Genomic DNA, 20,102 nt, shown 5'->3' with positions numbered 1-20,102 from the left:
GTGTAGGGAGGAAATAAATGTAGAAACTATTGATTTTGATTGATACCGAGCGGTAATTTAAAATTGTGGGACTAAGGATAAATATCCTATTTATAACAGCACTGAAATTTGGTTACTTTCGGCTGCTTAAAAAATCTTGTGTGTAAAAATATATTTGTACCCTCTTGCAGTTAGGTCGGTGAAGGGGTTCTTCCCAACTTCGTCTGTTTGGTCACGTGGTGTTGTAATGCCCGATCGACTACGTCCATTGCTTACAATGCAGACGCATAATTTAAACTGAATTTTACTTTGTTGTTCCTTTAAAAAAAATTTCTTTTTGCATAAACTTTTAACTTTATTTTGTAAATAGACCTTTGCAAAGAAATTTTTTTTCCTATTTCGTAATAACTAAGCTTTTATTTCTTATTATTCTATAACCGTCTTGTATCTTTCACATTTGTGTTTACTTTTATCCTTTATTAAAAACACTTTAATATCTTATTGTTGCTATGCTTTAATCTAAATCTAGTAAATAATTAATCTTCTGTATAAATTTATTTTAACGAAGCTTTTTCNATCCTATTTATAACAGCACTGAAATTTGGTTACTTTCGGCTGCTTAAAAAATCTTGTGTGTAAAAGTATATTTGTACCCTCTTGCAGTTAGGTCGGTGAAGTGTGTAAGGTTACCGTAAATAGAAGCATGAAGGCTGCTAATTTAAATTAAAAAAATACGGATATTGTCGAGAGCGGAACCGGGAATCAGAAATAAGTGACCAGAAACGTTTAAAATTAGTTGACAAACAAATACTGCGCCCCGCGGGGGCGTCTGTTTCAAAACTGCTTTTGATGTGTTCACGTATTTCAAGAAGTCTTGTTTCTTTTTTTTTAAGGTTCAGTAAATAGTAACTTGTCAGAATTTTGTAGCCTACCGGTGAACATTATTTATTCAGCATGTTTTAGATTTGTTTAATTAAAATTTCAACTATTTTGAGTAATCTATTTAAAATAATAAACTTAGGTGCATAATAACTTTTTTTTTTGTATAAAATATGTTCTTATAAATTTATTAATTGTTAATATTAAAATGGAACAAGGGCCTGCTGTGGTACCGGATAAACTGCCTTTTAACTATAATATTGATGAAATACCGACTATTTCTTCTGTAGAACATGTGTCATTTAAAAAGGATTCTGACAATGTTACAATCGGAATTGAGGAAGCCTCAGTTCAAGATGAAAATTCAAAAATTTCTCAAAAAGTGAGTAATTTTATTACTATTAAAACTGTTTATTAATTTTTTTGTGTGTTAAATAGAATAAAACATTTTTAATTATTCAAAACAATTTATAATTTCACACATGAATTCCGGAATGATCACTAAACTTATATGAGAAACGATTTTTCTTATAATGCTTGAAAAGTGAAACAACAACACTGGAGTTATTCTGAACATTTATAATTTTTATTTTTAAAAATAATTAGCTATTTAACTTGCTCTTTTACAAAATCTCATTAAGGCTGAAGGAAAAGAAACTTATTCCAAAACTTTATGCAAATGTTGAAATTTAGTGGATCCTAATCTGTTGATCAAAATTTTCATTTTAAAAATAAAATACTGATTGTTAAATATTATTCAGCACTCTAAATAAAAAGTAGCTGGGTCATTATTGATAAAGTTGCCAATGCGTTGTCAGAAAATTCTTTTTATTAGTTATGCAGCAATGAGACTTTTGTTTTAGTTTCTATAAATCATCATCGATTAAAAAAAATTCATTTCTATTCAATAAATGATAAATATTCTTAATTAAAAAAAACAGATTCACAATTAAATCAATAAAACCATGGACGTTGCATGAAATTTTTTTACCGAAGGGCACATGGTTTATAGGTGCAGATGGTCAAAGGAGATGACCTCAAGTGATGCACCATATAACGGCTTTCTCCCACTTATATTTTTTAATTTAAATTTATTATAATTAATTGTGCTCATTAATGAAAATATCCTCTGGTAATCCCAATCAGTAAGCTGTAAGTCACCAAGTTATCTTCCTTAACTAAAATATAAATCTACATTAATTATAAACAACTGTTCTTTTTTCTTGAAAAGGAAAAATTTCCTTAAGAGTTTGGTTACAGAGTTTAATATTTGTCAGACTTAATGAATAAAGACAAAATTAATATTCAGTGTCATGTTATTGCTTTTTCTCTCTTCTCAAATACATTTACCTTTTTTATTTACCTATTGTATTACTTTCAAAGATATAAGCTGTCTTAGAATATATATTTCTTTTTAATTCAATTCATTTTAGTCTTTTTCTCCTTTTGAAAAAGAGAAAAATATCATTGAGTTGTAAAGATTTTATTTTATTACCATTGTAAAACCTTCGGGAAACCTGGTAATTTTACTTTCAAACTTGTTATTTTTGAAACCTTTACAATTTATGTAAATGTACAAAATAAATAGTTGTTATAAAACAAAAGCTAATAATAGGAAAATTAATAAAAACTGAAAAATAAAATTCAGAATAGCACATATAATTTTGATATCCAGCACAAAAAAATAATAACAATAATAATGTATCATAACTGAAAATAGAAATTTTTTTTTAGAAGGAAACTTTTGATTTGAATTATTTCTTTCCTTGATTAGCGAATAGTCTATTTTTTGTTGTTTTAAGCGTTTAGAGACATTATCATTTAACTTAAAAATTTCTTGCACCATTTATTTTATGCAGTTATTTTTGCAGGAATGATGGTTGAACATTTAAAAGTGACAAATTTATATAAATTATAAAAACATATATAAATTATTAAAAATATTTAAAAAAAAACCAAATGAGTTTTTAAAAAAAAATTGGTTTAAACCAACTAACCCTTCTAATAAACAATTATTCTACCATTTTTCGAAATTTGGTGGATCTCTTATGTGGAAAGCACATTTTATTAACATATCTATCATGCCTTCTTATTTCCCTTCTTCACAGTATTAAAATCATTCTCTGTTATCAATGATATTCAAAGTTATTGTTCTTCATTTAATTTTTTTACATCTTGCTATGATTTTAAAATTTGTTGTTACTAGTTTTAATTTTAATGGTAGTTAAAGTTTCACATGTAAAAGATAATAATTTATCATAAAAAGAAAATGGAAAGCTTGAGCAATTTAAACAAAACTTCAAATTTTATTTAAATGCAATAAAACAGAACTTCAAAAAGAGATACAGCAAAAAATATGAACTTCCTGCTTCAAGGAAGTTTACAATTCAAGAGAACAAGAATAAAATCAAAGAGGCAGCTTTGAGACAAAATATTCTTGGGAAATGTAAGAACTACATAATGGTGCTTATAAAAAATCGGAAGAAGCTCTGTTTACTTGGTTCTGTTAATAGTGTTAAAAACATTCCAATTAATTGTGCAATACTAAAAAGTAAGGTCATGAACTTAATCAGGGATATGCAGGTAGAGAATTTCATCTGCCCAGTTAAATCATTTTAAGCATATAAAAGTAATTTCTTTTCCAATCATTCTTGAGGAATTCCTTTCTGGTGATGAGCAGACAGAACAAGATTGGTATCCTATTTTATCAAAAATCCTTGAACTTTATAATCTTATATATATATATGTAATAACAGGGCTACAACCCTGTTATCAGTGTTGTATTTAGCTTGAAATAATACAACTAAGCCATCATACGTTCTAAACAGGTTTATTTAAAGGTAGGCTGGTATTGATAACAGTTCACGTCCCCACTCCTGCAAAGGAGGGGGCGTGGACAAGACTCCGGACAATTCCGGCACAGCTTATCAGGATCACATCATGATGAAAAGGACACGCAAAACTATGCGTTCTTACGTTTTATACAACACAGATTTGAGGTAAAAAGGCACGCTTCGTACATTCCTTGTAACCTTACGCATTAAGGAAAATCATTTCTGCTTCCTTATATGGAATTGAAAGAGGGAACGATTCTAAAAATAATTCATTGGAAAGTCACCTTTATATAGAAATATAAATCTATTTATATTTCAATGGTATGTTTTCAGCCTTAAATTCCCAAAATAGAATCTCTCTACGCTTATTCTTTAACAAAGACATTTTATGAAAACGAAGGAGTTTTAATTCTTTTATTAATACAAAAGTATTTAATTTTTGTATTACATCTATCTATCTACCTATCTATCTCTCTATGTATCTATCTATCTAACTATCTATCTATATATATATCTATCTATNTCTATTAATATAAAAAGTTTCAGAGCTTTTTATTCACTTTACTTTTTTGGGATTTTATGAACTGAAAAATGACAGTTTTCGTGAGAATGACCCATATATATATATATATATATATATATGAAGCTTCAATTAATCTTTTTATGTTATCCTAATTAATTATTCTAATCGAAATACTTTCTCACACTTTTAAAAGCCACATCCTGTTCTTAAATCTATTTTTGTCTCAACTATGCATTAATTAAAAGTAGGGCATTTCCCCCTTTGCTCTCTGTGAGAATCTCTCGACCCATTTGATAAACCAATTACATTTACTAAGATTTCCCTCTTTTCCCTAAATAGAGACATTTACGGATTTTACTTTGCAAGATTTTCCCTAACATATAACCAAGGAGCGCAACTTTTCGTGAACACACTTTCATGACTGCTCTGTCTAATAATTAATATTTATTGTTTTATCTGTCATAGTTTCTTTGATTTATTGATTAGTTGAATTTATATTTTTGTTTTACTATAGTGTTTAGGGTTAAGATAAAAATGCCATTAAAATATTCTTATTTTGAATGCAATTGAGGTGTGGCAGAAATTATAAATTAAACTCAGAAATGTTCAAACTAATACAAATAATTTGGAAAAATGAATAAAATTCTCGTTTTTAGAATTTGAATTGAAGAGCAACCAAACATTAATGCTTGAGTCCAACATTGGTAATTAGTTCATAGCTCAGTTCTAGCTCAGACATTTCATAAACAAACTAAGTTTCTTATTACTTGAGTGTCAATTCCAACATAGAGATAAAGTGACTAAACACAATCTTACAATGTATAGTATCCGGTTGCATTGAAAATATTTTCAAAATAAAATAAAATTTTTGGATTGTAATTAAACATTTTTGGCGAGGGGGATGTAACATAAAAAGCTTCAATTAATCTTTTTATGTTATCCTAATTAATTATTTGCTAATTATTCTAATCGAAATACTTTCTAACACTTTTAAAAGCCACATCCTGTTCTTAAATCTATTTTTGGCTCAAACGTACATTAAATTAAAAGCAGGACATTTTTCCCTTTGCTCTCTGTAGGAAACTCTCAACCCATTTGATAAACCAATTACATTTACTAAGATTTCCCTTTTTTCTCTAAATAGAGACATTTACGGATTTTACTTTGCAAGATTTTCCCTAACATATAACCAAGCAGCGCAACTTTTCGTGAACAAACTTTCATAACTGCTCTGGCTAATAATTAATAAATAAATTTTGTGCCCTCCTTCCCGGCCTAAGACCTGTTTTAATCCTTCCACTCGGCAACGACGTTAAATTATAAATACTTTTGTATTAATAAAAGCATTAAAACTCTTTCGTTTTCATAAAATGTCTTGGGTAAAGAATAGGTGTAGAGATATTCTATTTTGGGACTTCAGGACTGAAAACTTTCCAATGAATTATAATTAGATTTATATTTCAAAGGAGGAGTTATTATTAAAATCTTCCCCTCTTTCACTTCCATATTAGGAAGCATTAAATGATTATCGATGATGTGTAGGAATACAAGAAATGTTATGACTGGCCTTTTCACTCTTTTTGATTTATAGTATATAATGCAGGAGCAATAGTTTTTGTGTATCTCTTGCTGTATGATGTGTTCCATGTATCCATCCGGAGTTTTGTCCACCCCTTCCCTTGTGAAGAGTGGATGTGAAATGTTATAGCCACCAGCCTACCCGTACATAAAACTAATGGAGGAATAATTTTTTCACGACTGAATTATTTGAGCTAAACATAACCAGTGATAACAGGGATGTAGTCCTGTTATTGCATATATATATATATATATAGATATAACGTAAATGAAACAGGATTATTTTAGGATTTATTACCTGGTAGAACCATAGCAGTAAAAGGTGACTTTTGCAAAGGTAGTAAAGAAAGATTTCTCAGGCATCTGCACCCAATTTTTGGTGATTTCTTTTCTTTCTTCCTATTCCCACTCACTTTTAACACCTTCTTATTGAGCGACGCTTTCATCGTATGCCAAAATGGAATCAAATATTGCAACCCAAATAAATTCGAAGTTAGCTTGTCTTACTGTTATTTTTTAACACAAAACATCTATTTCATAAACTGTTCAAAACCCAGGCAACTGTTTAGTTAAGCGTCGGCACCTGATGCTGAAAACAGAATCAAATTTTTCAACCCTGTGAAATTTCAAGTGCTTGTATTACAGTCAATTTTAATGCTTCCAATGGCAATTAACCTTAAAACAGCATTGATGTAGGGTATACCAGACGGTGGCACTTAACCTTAAAAAACACCAGCATTTAACCTAAATCATTGACTCTTGAAAACATCGGCACCTGCCTTGAAAAAACTACAATTTTAACATAATATGAATTTAAAAATACTGCAGATCTATAATAAATCATTATCCTTAGGTAATAGATTTGCAAAGAATTTGCACACATTTTTAATAAGTTTTACATAGCACATTGATCTGCAGTACTTTTTAATTTATGTAAAGAATCATTAATTCTGGACAACATATATAAATGATCGGCATAAAATAACAAAGAAATTCCCACATAAAAGCTCCTCCCAAAATATAAATGTAAAAAAAATGACCTTGTTGCTAGAGGGTAATCCATTTCCAGAAATCTTCAAGTAAAGCACATAATTATTCTCAAGAGCAATCCGCAAATATTTATAATATTCTGTTTGATGATATCACTATTGATCAAAACTAATCCACAAATGGTTATTTTAAAAATCGCACAAAATTTTGCGAAAACTAATAACCATAAGAAGACTTCAATTTCCGAATCGAACTCAACTTAAAAAAAAGAAAGAAAAAAAAATACTCTTTTTAAAATAAAAATGCATTAAAAAAAAACAGCATTCAAACTCTTGCAAATGTAACTCAAAATCACTTAACTAAACTAAAGCAATCAGTCAGCAGAAAACTAACATCTTAGAACATTTAATCCTCTGAACAAAATTTAATAAATTCCTGCAGAAAATTTCACATAGAGAAAACAAACACCAGAAAAGCAAGTGCAAACATTTTCCAAATCTATACCATGTGTGGGTCTATAATGAAGAATTTTATATGCAAAAGCAATTAGCATAACTGGAAGATGTTTTGAATAACCTACAAGCAGAAAAGACAAATATATCTATAACTGTTTTGACTTGGTATGTTCGAAAGTTATTCTTTGTTTTTTTAAGTTGCAAATTTGTGTAAGGATAAACAAAGCTATTCCTATTAATTTTTCAGTTTTTCTTTTTTAAATTCCATTGTTTAAAATAAAATAATATTACAATATATTAAGTTTTGATTATTGGATATGAGTCTGGATTATATTAAAAAGAAAGGTTTAGAATTTAATTTGTAAAACAATAAAACTCTTTTGTTATGTAGCCTTGTTTCTCCTAGTGACTGATAGTTTTGATAGCTATAACTTTAAGTCCTTTAATTAAATTTACAGTTTAAAATCAGCTAATCTAATTCTAAATTTTTTTTATAGACTCTCTTACTTGCAGCTGCTCTAGTTGGTGATGCCAAAAATGGTCGAGAGTCAAACTTTCTTGAGAATGATCAAAGTGTGAGGTAAATAAAATTTATATTGCTTTTTAAAAGTTCAAAAATAGATTCTTCCAGATAATAGGTCTTCAAGGTAAGCAAAGATCAAAACTTGCATTTTTCAATTAAAAAAAGTGATAATAACTTTAGTCAATACAATAACGGTTTATTAAAAGTTAAATGACATTTAATAATCAACGACAAATAATAAGGAATGTTTACCATGGTAAAATAAATGTCAGTAATAAAATTTAAATTAAACAGACATTAAATTAAGCTTTCTTTTTTTTCATTTAATTTAATATGAAGAATTAGCAGAGCAGTTTGGATAATTGTACAATTAAAAACAAACTACAAAATGGAAACTTAAATCAATATTATGTTATAAAAAATAGTAATAAACAGTAATAGTATTGAGTACATTTTTCAATAAAAATATTTATAATTTAAACCAAAACTATCTGTTTGTGTATTAATATTCAGCTTTAATATTAATAGTTAATTCATTCACCTAAGTTAGTTTCTTTAACAGCTTTTGTATTTTCAACAATCAACAATTTTTCAAGTGTGCTTATTAAAGTAGTATGAATGTTTAAGTGTCCTAAATAAAGCAAGAGAAAGTAGTTAAAAAAAACAACAAAAAAACCCCCTCCTTTACGTAAAATTTTGAAACAGATGAAAGAAATGTTTTAAAAAAATTGGATTTTTTTAAAAGAGATATTATATATTTTTTTATTGTTAAAAAATGTCTGAAAAATAGAAGTTTCCAAAAAGCGAGCATTTGGATATGAGACATTGTGCTGCATTGTTATACATATTGAAAGTTGGAAAATGCTGGAGCAGCTTTCATCACATACCAGAAATGGAATCAAATATTATCGCAAATCATGCCTTTCCTTAAATAACTGCAAATCTATATCAAATGTTATCTCCCCGGCAACTATTTTGTAATGGGTCTGTCTATTATACAGATCACATATTGGAAAAATACCAAACTGTTATTTTCAAATGCTAAACATGTTTTGTTATAACTCTGTTGCAAGTTTCTTAAAAATAAAGCAATATATTAATACAAAACTATTACTTAACTATACTGAACAGGCAAATAAAAAAGATATAATAATAAACACATAAGTTACTCACTTATAAAACATGTATCTTATTTTTTCTTCTTCAAAATGCCTTGAAATCATACCAATCTTTAAACATTCATTGTTTTAGCAAATGCATAGCAATTAAAAATTGACTCCACAGTCATAGTAAATCTTTTCACATACAACAAACTTGCTTCTAAATGTACACTCAATATTGTACTTTATTCAAAACAAAACCTCTAACACAGTCTCACACTCAGATGTACATGCATCATTTCAAGGCACATCACTTCAAAATTAATTTGAATATTCTTAATTTATCTGGGCAGTGTAGATTTGAAAGAAGAAAAAAACATCTAGACAATTCTTTAACCTTAAAAAAAAAAAAAAAAAACTTGTGTGCTGTGAACTTCCAGTCAAATTTATATCTGACAATTGAACTTAATCATGAATAACAATTTTGTGCACAATGCTTCAAAGTTAACATGAAGATCTATGTGCTTATCAAAAAGTACTGGGCAAGTCCTTAACTTTAAGGTATTTTAAGTGGAAACCTTTGCTCTTTCCACTCTGCCGGTCATTATATCATACTTATCTGTGTGCACAAGTACAATGCAAACTTCTCATTGGCAGTTATAATCGCCGATGTTGGCAAGAAGAAAAAAAAAAACTGGTGCAGATGTATTACAAATCATGGCCAAAGGTCATGAACTGATTTAGGTAAACTATTAATGTAGAAAATTTTCTGTGTCCCTTCGATTTTGAGTTAATATTAATGAGGTTTCACTTTATCCACTTAGTTACATCCTTTATCAAGGCTTTAATACTGAAAAGTGTACAATAAGAATAACTTTTTCCCCAAATAAACCCTTATGTACTTATTTTTTTATGTACTTAACCAAAGATTAAACTATATGTTCTATCTTTGAATTTGTAAAAGAATTCGTACAACGGTGAACAAATTCAAATAATGAGTATAGTGGGACGGTTTTTATAAATTATTTAGACAATCTTGATAGTCAGTGCTTATATTTCTAATGTAAATTTTTTTTTTGAGGAAAAAGATAGAATTTTGTCCGGGTCTTCTAAAAAAAAAAAATGGTTTTGTAATATTTTTCTGTATTTACTTAATTCTAACGTATCAAGAAATTTTTGGTCCTGTATCCATGTTGTAAAGCTATCAAGAAAAGTAACTTAATGGATACTTGGGTATTTTAATGAATCACCATAAGGCTGACAGGTCAGAAATATGATATTGCTTGAAATATATAATCCTTATCTCTGATTATTATTTTGTGGAAGAATTGAATGTGGGAATCAGGTTGAAAGTCACAAGACCCAAACAAGTTTTCTGTTTCATTCTTCCCTATGATTTTTTTAGAAAGATTTCATTCAAGATTCATTTAGATGAGTTTTTTTTNTTTTTTTTTTTTTTTTTTTTTTCATTTTCCATATATAATATATGAGTATTTCATTGATCTATTTGAAAAAAAAATATTTACTGCACTCAGAAATATACGGCTCTAGGCAGAAAAAAGGCAGAGTGCAAAAGTTTAAAAGAAGGGCATTATTATTCTAAAAAGGCAATAATTTCTTTCTATGTGCTTTACACGTTCTATTAAAAAACATAGTCAATTAGTAAATTATTATTATTTTTTTTTTACTTTACTTAAAATAGCAAGGCAATCATATTAATTACTAATTTTTATTAATAAATTAACATATATATTGAGTTACTGAGCTAATTAGCTTAGTAATTTATTTAAAATGCATGCATATATTAATAAATGTATGTTTTTAAGTGTCTGTAGTTATGATTTAATAATTAAAATGATTAATAACAATTATGATTTAATGATAGTGGAAGTAACTGCTAACTTTCAAAGACAAGTGCAACAAGCGGATGTAATGGCTATTTTTCCTTTCCCATATAAATCTATGTATTGACAGCAATGACAAACTAAGTAAAAAGAGTTAAAAATAACAAACAAATAACAAAATCCATTGTAGAGTTTGGGAGAAAAATAAAGAAGGGTTGAGGAAAGAAAGGGCAAAAAGGGTATGGAGTCTATTACATCAGGGCACTAATTTACTTCAGGGGCAACAGGGTGGATTTTTTTAAATAAAAGGGCTGCAGGGTGCTGCATCCTGTTTATCCTGCCTAAAATGAGCTCTGCTGTACAATGCATAACATATTCTGCTAGATCACCTGATTATAATATATACTGTACGATAGGGGTGCACAACCTTTTTGAGTGAAGGGCCACTTGCACAGCAGGCAAATTATGGTAGGGTCGCATGCATATTTAGTTATGTTAACGGCAAATTCGATAATTTTTATAAAAACATTAGTGCTCTAAGCACTAAATTTTTTTATCAGTAAACCTAATTACATATTTGCAGAAAATTAAATACTTTTATTTATTTGAATTTGTTTAAAAATTAAAAAAAAAACATACTTTAAAAAACTTTTTCCATTTTTCTCAGCAATTAATTTAAAGTTAAATTAATTAAATATAAATCTATGTAATTAATTTAAAGTTAAATTAATTAAAATACATATGTATATAAATATTGAGGGGGGGGGGATAAATTCTGACCCCCCCCCCCAAATTTTATTTTGTGCTTATAGAATGAAAGTGCAAAAAAATAATATTTGCATTTTATATAGTAATATAAATTTTATATAGTAATAGTAATATAGTAATATAAATTTGAATTAAATATTTTTATTTAGAAAAATTTTTAATGTTTAAAAAAAACAAAAAATTGAAACAAATCCATTATAGTAATAAATAAGATCCAATATTTATTTAGTATTTTTCTGATATTATTTCTATTTCTTGAAATATTAGAGGTTTTAAGAATTTTCAATAGAAAACATTTTCTTTTTAGTTTTGTCCTAAAAAATCACCTCAGCTAAAAAAAAAAGGAAAAGTTTAAAACAAAATAAATTACAGTAACTCTCGTTTTCCTCAAGTTTTCAAATTTTCCATAATGCAAAAATATTGTATTAAAATATCGGGATTCTAAATACCGCATTCAAAAGTATGATACCAACAGCTAAAACAAGTAAAAAATAACTTATATTTACGATAAAATATGTAAATAGAAATTTTATCAAATAGTGATTATTTAAATTCTAGATTAGAAATTCGCGTGTCATATTCACATCATAGTTAAAGTAATGGATCATCAAAATCATGACAAAAAGCATCAACATCTCACAAAATGAAATAAATCATTAAATTTACGATTAAATTAACACAAGTAAAGTGTGCCTAAAAGTAATTATTTAAAATTAGCATGTTTTAATGAAAATTTGAATTTTTAAAACTATGTGATGAGAATGCATTGCAAAAACTGCCGAAAAAAGGGTTTAAAAGCAACTTGGATTAATACTATCGGAAACTTGGAATAATATCAGCACAAATTAAGTGCAGCAAAAGGTGATAAATTAAATGTGTGATTTATAACTCACAAGTGGTATTATCGTAATAAATATATGTAGAGAATTTACTTACCATGTGAAAATTAGTAGTTATAAATGGCAAAAAAACTATCTAAACGTCGCTTGGATTTATGATTAAACTTGAAAAAATATAGCCCAGCAAAAAGTGATTATTTAAATAGGCGATTTCAAATATATGATAATAATAAAAATATGGGATTGTCAAAATCATGTGGAAAACAGTTCAGATAACTTCTTTTGAAAAAAGATGAAATTGGCACAAACAAAGCACTTCAATAAGTGATAAATTATCTGTGCGATTTATTACTCGCGAGTTGTAATAAATGTATTGAATGTATAAATTATGTGGAAATTAGTAGTTATGAATACAGAAATGATCTAAACAGGATTTATGATGAAATGGGCAAAAGCGAGGCATGTCAAAAAGTGATTATTTAAATGTACTATTTGAAACTCTCGTGTCATAATTATATCATCATAAAAATACTAGATTTTCAAAATCATGTAAAGCGTGGCAATAACTGTCTTTGGAAAAACCATTTAGATTTATGATGAAATCAGTACAATCAAAGAATGTCAAAAAGTGATAAATTAGATGTGCGCTTTATAACTCACAAATCATAATAAATGTTATGGAATCTTAAAAACCGCATGAAAATTTGTAATTATAAATGCCAAAAAACGATTGAAATGTCACTTGGGTTCTTGATGAAATTGGCAAAAATTACTAAAATTTGCAGTTCCTATAGTGTAATATCATATTAAAAATATTTCGTCTTTTAAAACCATGTTGAATTTCGTAGCAATAACCAATGAAAAAACAATCAAGAAACAACATAGATTTACAATAAAATCAATGTAAAATTTAGCACATCAAGAAGTGGTAATTCAAATGTGCAATACAAAATTTTAGAAATTTTTTCATTTTTCTAAAAAAAATAAATTAATAATTGCTTCCAGAAGCTCCTGCGGGCCTTAGGTTGTGCACCCCTATTGTACAATGCGATTTTTATACATAATTTGCAATATACATCTTTAATGCGCGATAATGGTGTGTGTTTTTTTTTTATGTAGGCTTTATGTGATTTATCATCATTGGGGTTTGAGCTATATGCTTTATTTTTTTATTATTCTCCATCATTGTGTTGCTTTATGTGAAAACCCAGCTGTTGACGGATTTCATTTACCTTATTGGGTAAGTAAAATGATAGTACTATTTTTTTATTGGCTTATTTCATATGTTGTTTTTATGGCTAGTTATGTGTTTTTCCAGTTAAAACTGGCCCAGTTTCTTTGTTTTATTTGTCGCAATTCCAGCTTTGTCTTAAGTCAGTAAACAAGGATTAAACCTGAAACTGCCAAGGAATTTAAATAAGAAGAAAAAGAAAAAAAACTGGGGAATATTGTTTATCTTTGCTATAACCAAGAAAAATTGTTTAGAAAACTTAAAAAATGATTTCAGATTTTCTCCATACAGTATGGCAAGAAAAAGTGAGCACCCTGAATAACTTTTGATCTAATGATTGAATTTTCATATACCCAATCCTAATCATTTGAAGGTTCAACCTTGCAATGTCTGTCTTATTTATCATGACTGTCATATTTAGTTCTAATGTATTTGGATTCTAGACCCTCAGATCACAATTTGAAAAATATGCTTTCAATATTTTATGCTAGAGAGCGATAAAAACTTTGGACACCTTAAAGTTAATTTCACTTTTTGCATATTTCAACATGGCTCCAGAAATAATTAAGAGTATTTTTTTCCAGTATATAATTGCGCATGATTATAAAACTTGCTTCTCCAGAAATAATTCCATGCAAAAAGTAATGTTTATTTATTTTAATGATGAGCTAAAAGAATTTTTATTTTAAGGTTTAAAATTTTTTACACCATCAAATGATGAAATCCAAAATTTGGGAGAATCTGTCTATAAATTTTGGAGAAATGAAAACATTAAAATCTTTCTGATAGAGAAATGTGCAAATGTGAAATTGACATTAAAAAGTAGAAACTTTAGAATATCTTCCTGTTTAAACTATTGGGACAATATTTTCCAGATTGAAGTTACTCTGCATATTTTGAGAGTCAAGAATGTAAATCTGTCACGAAATAAAAGGTAGGTTTTTCAGAGAAATTAACAATTTGAATGAATTTGTGAAATCTGATCATTAGATCAAACAGTGAGTTAACTTTTTTTTATGCACTGCAAATGTAGTCACAATAAGATAACCACAATGGTTGATGGAATTTTAAATTACCTGCTTGTTGAGAATCTTTTGAATTTACTTATTTTTAATGTAATAATTTTAAATTGAAACCTCTGTCCTACTCATTCATTAAGAGGTTTAAATTAGAAAATAAGTTTTATTTATGTGTAAATTTAAGCATTAGATTTTTTGCCAGGTCCTTCCAAGTTATAAGATAGAAAATTTGTTACTACTGTTAAATATGAATTTTAAATTGTTTAAGCAAGCAGTTTGTTAAAAAAATTAAAGCTCTGCATTTCCTAACATGGAATTTATGAAAACAATGTTCTTTTGTGACTTCTAATTACTATCTTAATTTTTATGTGGCCCTTTTTTTAAAATTATAAATAACCAAGTTAGGGTTGGGGCACTTAGTAACTAAGACCCCTATGCAACTGAAACAAAATTCGATCCAACTACTGGTTTCTGCTCAATTTATTCGAAAAAATTTCTGTTTCCTAATTCAACTGTAACAATATGAACGTTTCTTGTCACGTGACTAGCACGATAGTTTGATGTCGAAGGCAAAGTTCGATAGAACTATTTCTGACCAATCCTAAAGCAGATATTCTCCATTTAATGGCAGTGGTGGGGAGAAATCAAGGGGTAGAGAAGAAGATAAAAACTTGGTTACATTTTACAAACATTTTGTGACAATTTTATGTAAATAATCTGCTGGTTGAGCAATGTTATACAGTATAGGACCCCAAATCCGGCACTCGCGGGACTGACGGAATTCCGTATTTCGGAATTTGCCGAATTTCGGATCTCTTTCGAAAATTCCAATATGGCGCCCATATATTACAAAAATTCAACTATACTGTTAATTTCAGAAAAAAAATTAATTCCAATAAATTTAGTTAAGTTTCGATTGTAGATTATGATGGGATGAATTTAAAACTGTCCCATCTTAAGAAATTTCATTAATTAAAATAATCTACATCAGGGGTTTCCAACTTACTTGATGACGGGGGCCACAATTAAAATCACCAGTCAAATGGCGGGCTGCAACTTTATCAAAATTTAATATAGGACTCTTTTTATGTTTGAAGGAACATTAAATATTACTGTCAGATTTTTATCAAGTTGTACAAAACAAAAGTATTGAATTATAAATTAAAATAACAAGTATATTTTTAAAAATATTTAATTGCATAATTAAGAAATTATGGTCACTGTAACTTTATTGTGCACCTATTTATTAAACAATTAATATGAAACAGATATTTAACACAGCTGACACTCATTGGCGCCTGCAACAGGGACCAAGGAAGTGTACTTGCATTCGAATGGAAACTTAATAAAATAAGAATTATATTTTGCTTTTAAAATATAAAGTTTTTTTAATATTAAAAAGCAAAATAACAAGCAATACAGATAATGTCATCACGTATAATTTTGAATTTTCTCTTAATCAAAAACTTAGTGACAAGATTTTATTTTCTTTTAATTTAATTTTGTGATAAATTAAAATTTGTTTCGACTTATTAGGAATTATTGCAACAAAAAAAACAAAAAAAATTCTTGAGCATCTGAAATTAAGTTTTTTTCTTTTCCGCTCGGGCCATATTCAATTCAAAGAATTTAAATAAAACATGATATTCATTACCTCCTTTATGCATTTTAAAATTTACAAATGTAAAAAATTTCGTCCAAAATGAATGGTTTCAAAAAGTTAAATTGGAGAATAACTTTGAGAAAATTTCTGATACGCACATGCTAAATTATGTTCACAAAATACAAAAAAAATAAATAGAAAAGGTCATACACGATTATTTCTGTGTTTGAATAAATATTTTCTTGGATGCAAAACCTGAGAAATTTTTTTTCACCGTTGGTATGTTAAATTTCACAGAAACGAAGAAATTAGGTTTTATTTAACGAAAGAAAAGTATTTAAAACCCATATAGATTTTTTACGAAAATTGACCACAGAAAAATGACAACTAATATATTTTAGTTCGCGGGCCACAAAAAAAACACTTTGTGGGCTGGATGCGGCTCGAGGGCTGCCAGGGTAACCACTGATCTATATAATAAAATAACAAAAGATATTTTTTATAAGCGAACAACATTTATTTAATAATCTAACAACTAATAAGGATAAAAAACAAGCTAACAACTAAATACGATTAAAAAAATAAGCTATCAATTAACAAAAAAACTAACAGTGAATAACTAACTAATAAAAAAACAAGAGTATAATTTACATTCAATTAAATAAAAGCCACAAAAGGGATGGAATTGATTTTGTACCCCACTTGGTAGTTTCTATGTCTAAAGGGTGTGGCTAATTTATGGTCAAACAGGAAAGGGAAATGTGGGGACAAACTGGTAGAACACTTGCACAGCTGTCAAGATTGATTGATCAGTTTCTTCCAACTTGCATTTCTTTATTTTGTTCATTGGAAATGCAGGTGTTTTTACTTTTCCTTTAGAAACAGATGTTTCCTTTGACACAGATTTATTATTTTATTCATTCTTTTTTTTAATTTTTACAAGATAAAATAAAGTTACTTACTTCAACAGAATAAAATTCCAAATAGAAAGAGAATATAACTGATTTTTTTTTCTTATCAATAAAAATTTCTTAAAAAAAACCCCCATTTAGATTGGATTAAGTGCCGAATTTCAGGTCCTGCCAGATTTTGGGATGCCGGATTAGGGGTCCCATATTGTACTAGTTTTTGATTAAGAGAAGTAAAGATTTCGAATTACTTAATAGCATTTACAAAGTAATTTGTGGATTGAAATCTAGAACTATGATTCGATCTTCATCAATAGTTGCTTTTCATTCATGCTTGTTTGTAATTTATTATTCCTAAAAATTAACTGCCAATTTTTGACTAATTATAATTTTTACTGGATAATTAGAATTATATTATCTCATTACAGTTCTTGATACGGACTTTGATATGTTTTTCGATCTGGTTAGATGCATGAGTTTTTTTTTTATGTATAAATATTTTTAAATTGTTACAAGATTAGAAATTACGAATTGTTATCTAAGACGATTGTTAAAAAGTACTTTTATCATAGTTTAATATTTTAAAATATGTAATCATAATAAATTAAAACGTTTAATAAAGAGAATCTTAAACAAAACTTATCATCCTTGTATCCAAAATTTGTTTAAAATAATTATTTTAAATCAAACTCAATTTTATTTTTAAAAAAAAAAATCAATAAATGTTATTAATACTTTAAAATATTTAAAAAGTTTAAGTAATATTTTAAATGTGTTACAAACATGAATATGGAAGATAAATTTGAAATTCTGTGAGCAGACGCTAATTCGAAAGTGAGAGTTAAAACTGTTCCTCTTAGACTTAGACTTAGAGGTTGGGCAGCTCTGACGAGCAGGGCACATCGACCAGAGGTCTATTGTACCCAAACCCTAAAATCATGATTAGCATGAAAGCCCTATGGCTGAAATAAAATTCAGCAAGCACCTTACAGGAACATCTTGCAGTTCCCAGGCATTGACAATATGCTGTCCTAAATGCTCAAATCTTTGAGCAGAATAGACCTCACAATCACAGAGTATGTGTCGTGATGTCTCTTCTTCTAGATGACATCCCCGACAAAGAGAATTTGATTCAATTCCCATAATGTTTAGGTGTCTTCTGAGGATACAGTGACCAGTAAGAAGACCAATGATCTTCCTTATACTGTTTCTGTTAAGCTTTAAGAGCTCCTTTTGACGTACACTAGGACAGTCTCGATTCAGCTCCTTAGCTTGTCTTTGACCGTCAGCAGCGCGCCACTGCTCATGGGCGATCTTGCCGTAGAGCTTGAATATGGTTGCCCTAAATGAGGAGGGAGAAATTCCCAGCGCAGGTTCAGGGCCCCAGAAAATTGCATTAGAGCCAGCCCGTGCTGCTTCGTCAGCTAGCTCATTTCCACCGATACCCATATGTCCTGGTACCCAATGCAGGGATACCTTGTTATGAGTGGACAGGTCACAGAGGACCGAGAAGCATTCCCACACTAACAAAGAGGTGAATTTACACCTTGACAGTGATAGGAGAGCAGCCTGACTGTCAGAACAGATGCGGATAGTCGTATTTTGATATCCTTTGTCTATGCATAACTTGCAGCACAAGATAATGGCATAGACCTCAGCCTGAAAAACGGTGGCATAATTTCCCAGGGGAAAGTGAAGTTTGGTACCATCATTGGAGCAGTAAATTCCTGCTCCTGATTTGGCACCAATCTTTGACCCATCAGTGTACCATATCAGGCATTTGCCTTTAAGCCACCGAGGAGAATTGAACCATTCATCTCTAGTAGGAAAATGGATCTTGAAGGGCTTGTGAAAAGCATATCTTAGTGACATATAATCACTAGGCATAATAAAAGAGGATAAATCCTTCACTTGTGAAACAAGATGTCCCCATGACAAGTGTTTGGAATTCTCTTTCCATAGGCCAAGGTACATAAGACGCTTTACGCCTGTCTGAGCTTCAACTTCAATGCGTAAGTTCAATGGAAGAAGCCCAAGTAAGCTCTCTAGAGCAGCTGTAGGAGTGGTCCTGAGACAGCCTGACAGGGCTACACAGACCATTCTTTGTAGTCTGTTAAGATTAGACCTTGCAGAGCTCAATCTAGTCCTTGACCACCAGACGATTGCGCCATAAGTGATGATAGGACTAATAATCATTGAGTATATCCAGTAGACTATTTTGGGGGACAGTCCCCATGTTCTACCAATAGCATTTCTACAAGACCAGAAAATTTTTCTGGCCCTGTTGGTGCAGTATTCAAGTTGAAGACCCCAATTTAGTTTGGAGTCAAAATAAACCCCGAGAAACTTGACTTTCTCCGTGAGTTCCAATTTATGGTCCAGGTAGTATACATTACCTAGATCAAGTTGCCTTTTCCGTGTAAAGGCTACATAACTTATCTTGAATGGATTGACAGATAAGCCTGATTTAAAACACCACCTAGCTACTTCTAGGAGTGCATTATTCATGATATCAGAGACAGTTTTTCCATGTTTGCCTCTGACAACAATAACACCGTCATCAGCGTACCCGATACAGGGAATGCCAAGAGCAGTTAACCGAACTAACAGGGAGTCCATTACCATACACCATAGGATAGGGGACAAAACCCCTTGGATCGTCGGCACTGAACGATCTTGGAAGAGAACTACCATTTTTTCTATACGCATCTTGCTCCTGTCTCAACTTCCTCTCAGCCGTCAGATCTGGATGGAGTCTATCTAAGACGGTCCTTAGCTTCCTCCCCATCAACAGTTCCGCAGGACTAGCACCTGTTGTGGTGGTGGGAGTACAATGTTGTTGAAGAAGGAACTTGGCAAGCCTCTTCCTCCAATTTCCCTTCACAATGCGCCTTAGGGCATCTTTGACGGTCTGGACTGTTCTTTCAGCCTGACCATTTCCGGACGGACGTCTTGGTGCGATCATGACCCTTCGGACGAGATTCCTCTCTAAGAAAATCTGGTACTCCGATGCTCGAAACTGACCTCCG

At 29.6% G+C, this 20,102-nt stretch overlaps 1 protein-coding gene across 6 annotated transcripts in view; it reads left to right on the top strand.

The window, feature by feature from the left end:
• Nucleotides 1-577: 577 nt before the first annotated feature.
• The window catches only part of LOC107440072 (two pore calcium channel protein 1), a 60,258-nt gene continuing 40,733 nt past the window's right edge, over nucleotides 578-20,102 (top strand). For 2 of the 6 annotated variants that reach the window (XR_011638263.1, XR_011638264.1), the window contains exons 1-3: nucleotides 580-1,240; nucleotides 7,736-7,818; nucleotides 13,432-13,552. Coding sequence is in view for 3 of the 6 variants with exons in the window: in XM_016052859.4 (XP_015908345.1) it covers nucleotides 1,067-1,240; nucleotides 7,736-7,818; nucleotides 13,432-13,552 (378 nt within the window). In the remaining 3 variants the exon portion in view is untranslated. Of the gene's footprint in view, nucleotides 1,241-7,735; nucleotides 7,819-13,431; nucleotides 13,553-14,418; nucleotides 14,478-20,102 lie in introns of those variants that run through there. The other 4 variants (XM_016052859.4, XM_043048181.2, XM_016052857.4 and 1 more) reach the window with 4 other exon arrangements.

Source organism: Parasteatoda tepidariorum, chromosome X1 (genome assembly GCF_043381705.1).
Source record: "Parasteatoda tepidariorum isolate YZ-2023 chromosome X1, CAS_Ptep_4.0, whole genome shotgun sequence".
Lineage (NCBI taxonomy): Eukaryota > Metazoa > Arthropoda > Arachnida > Araneae > Theridiidae > Parasteatoda > Parasteatoda tepidariorum.
The sequence above is the reverse complement of the archived record's forward strand: the minus strand, read 5'-3'. Positions and strand labels throughout refer to the sequence as shown.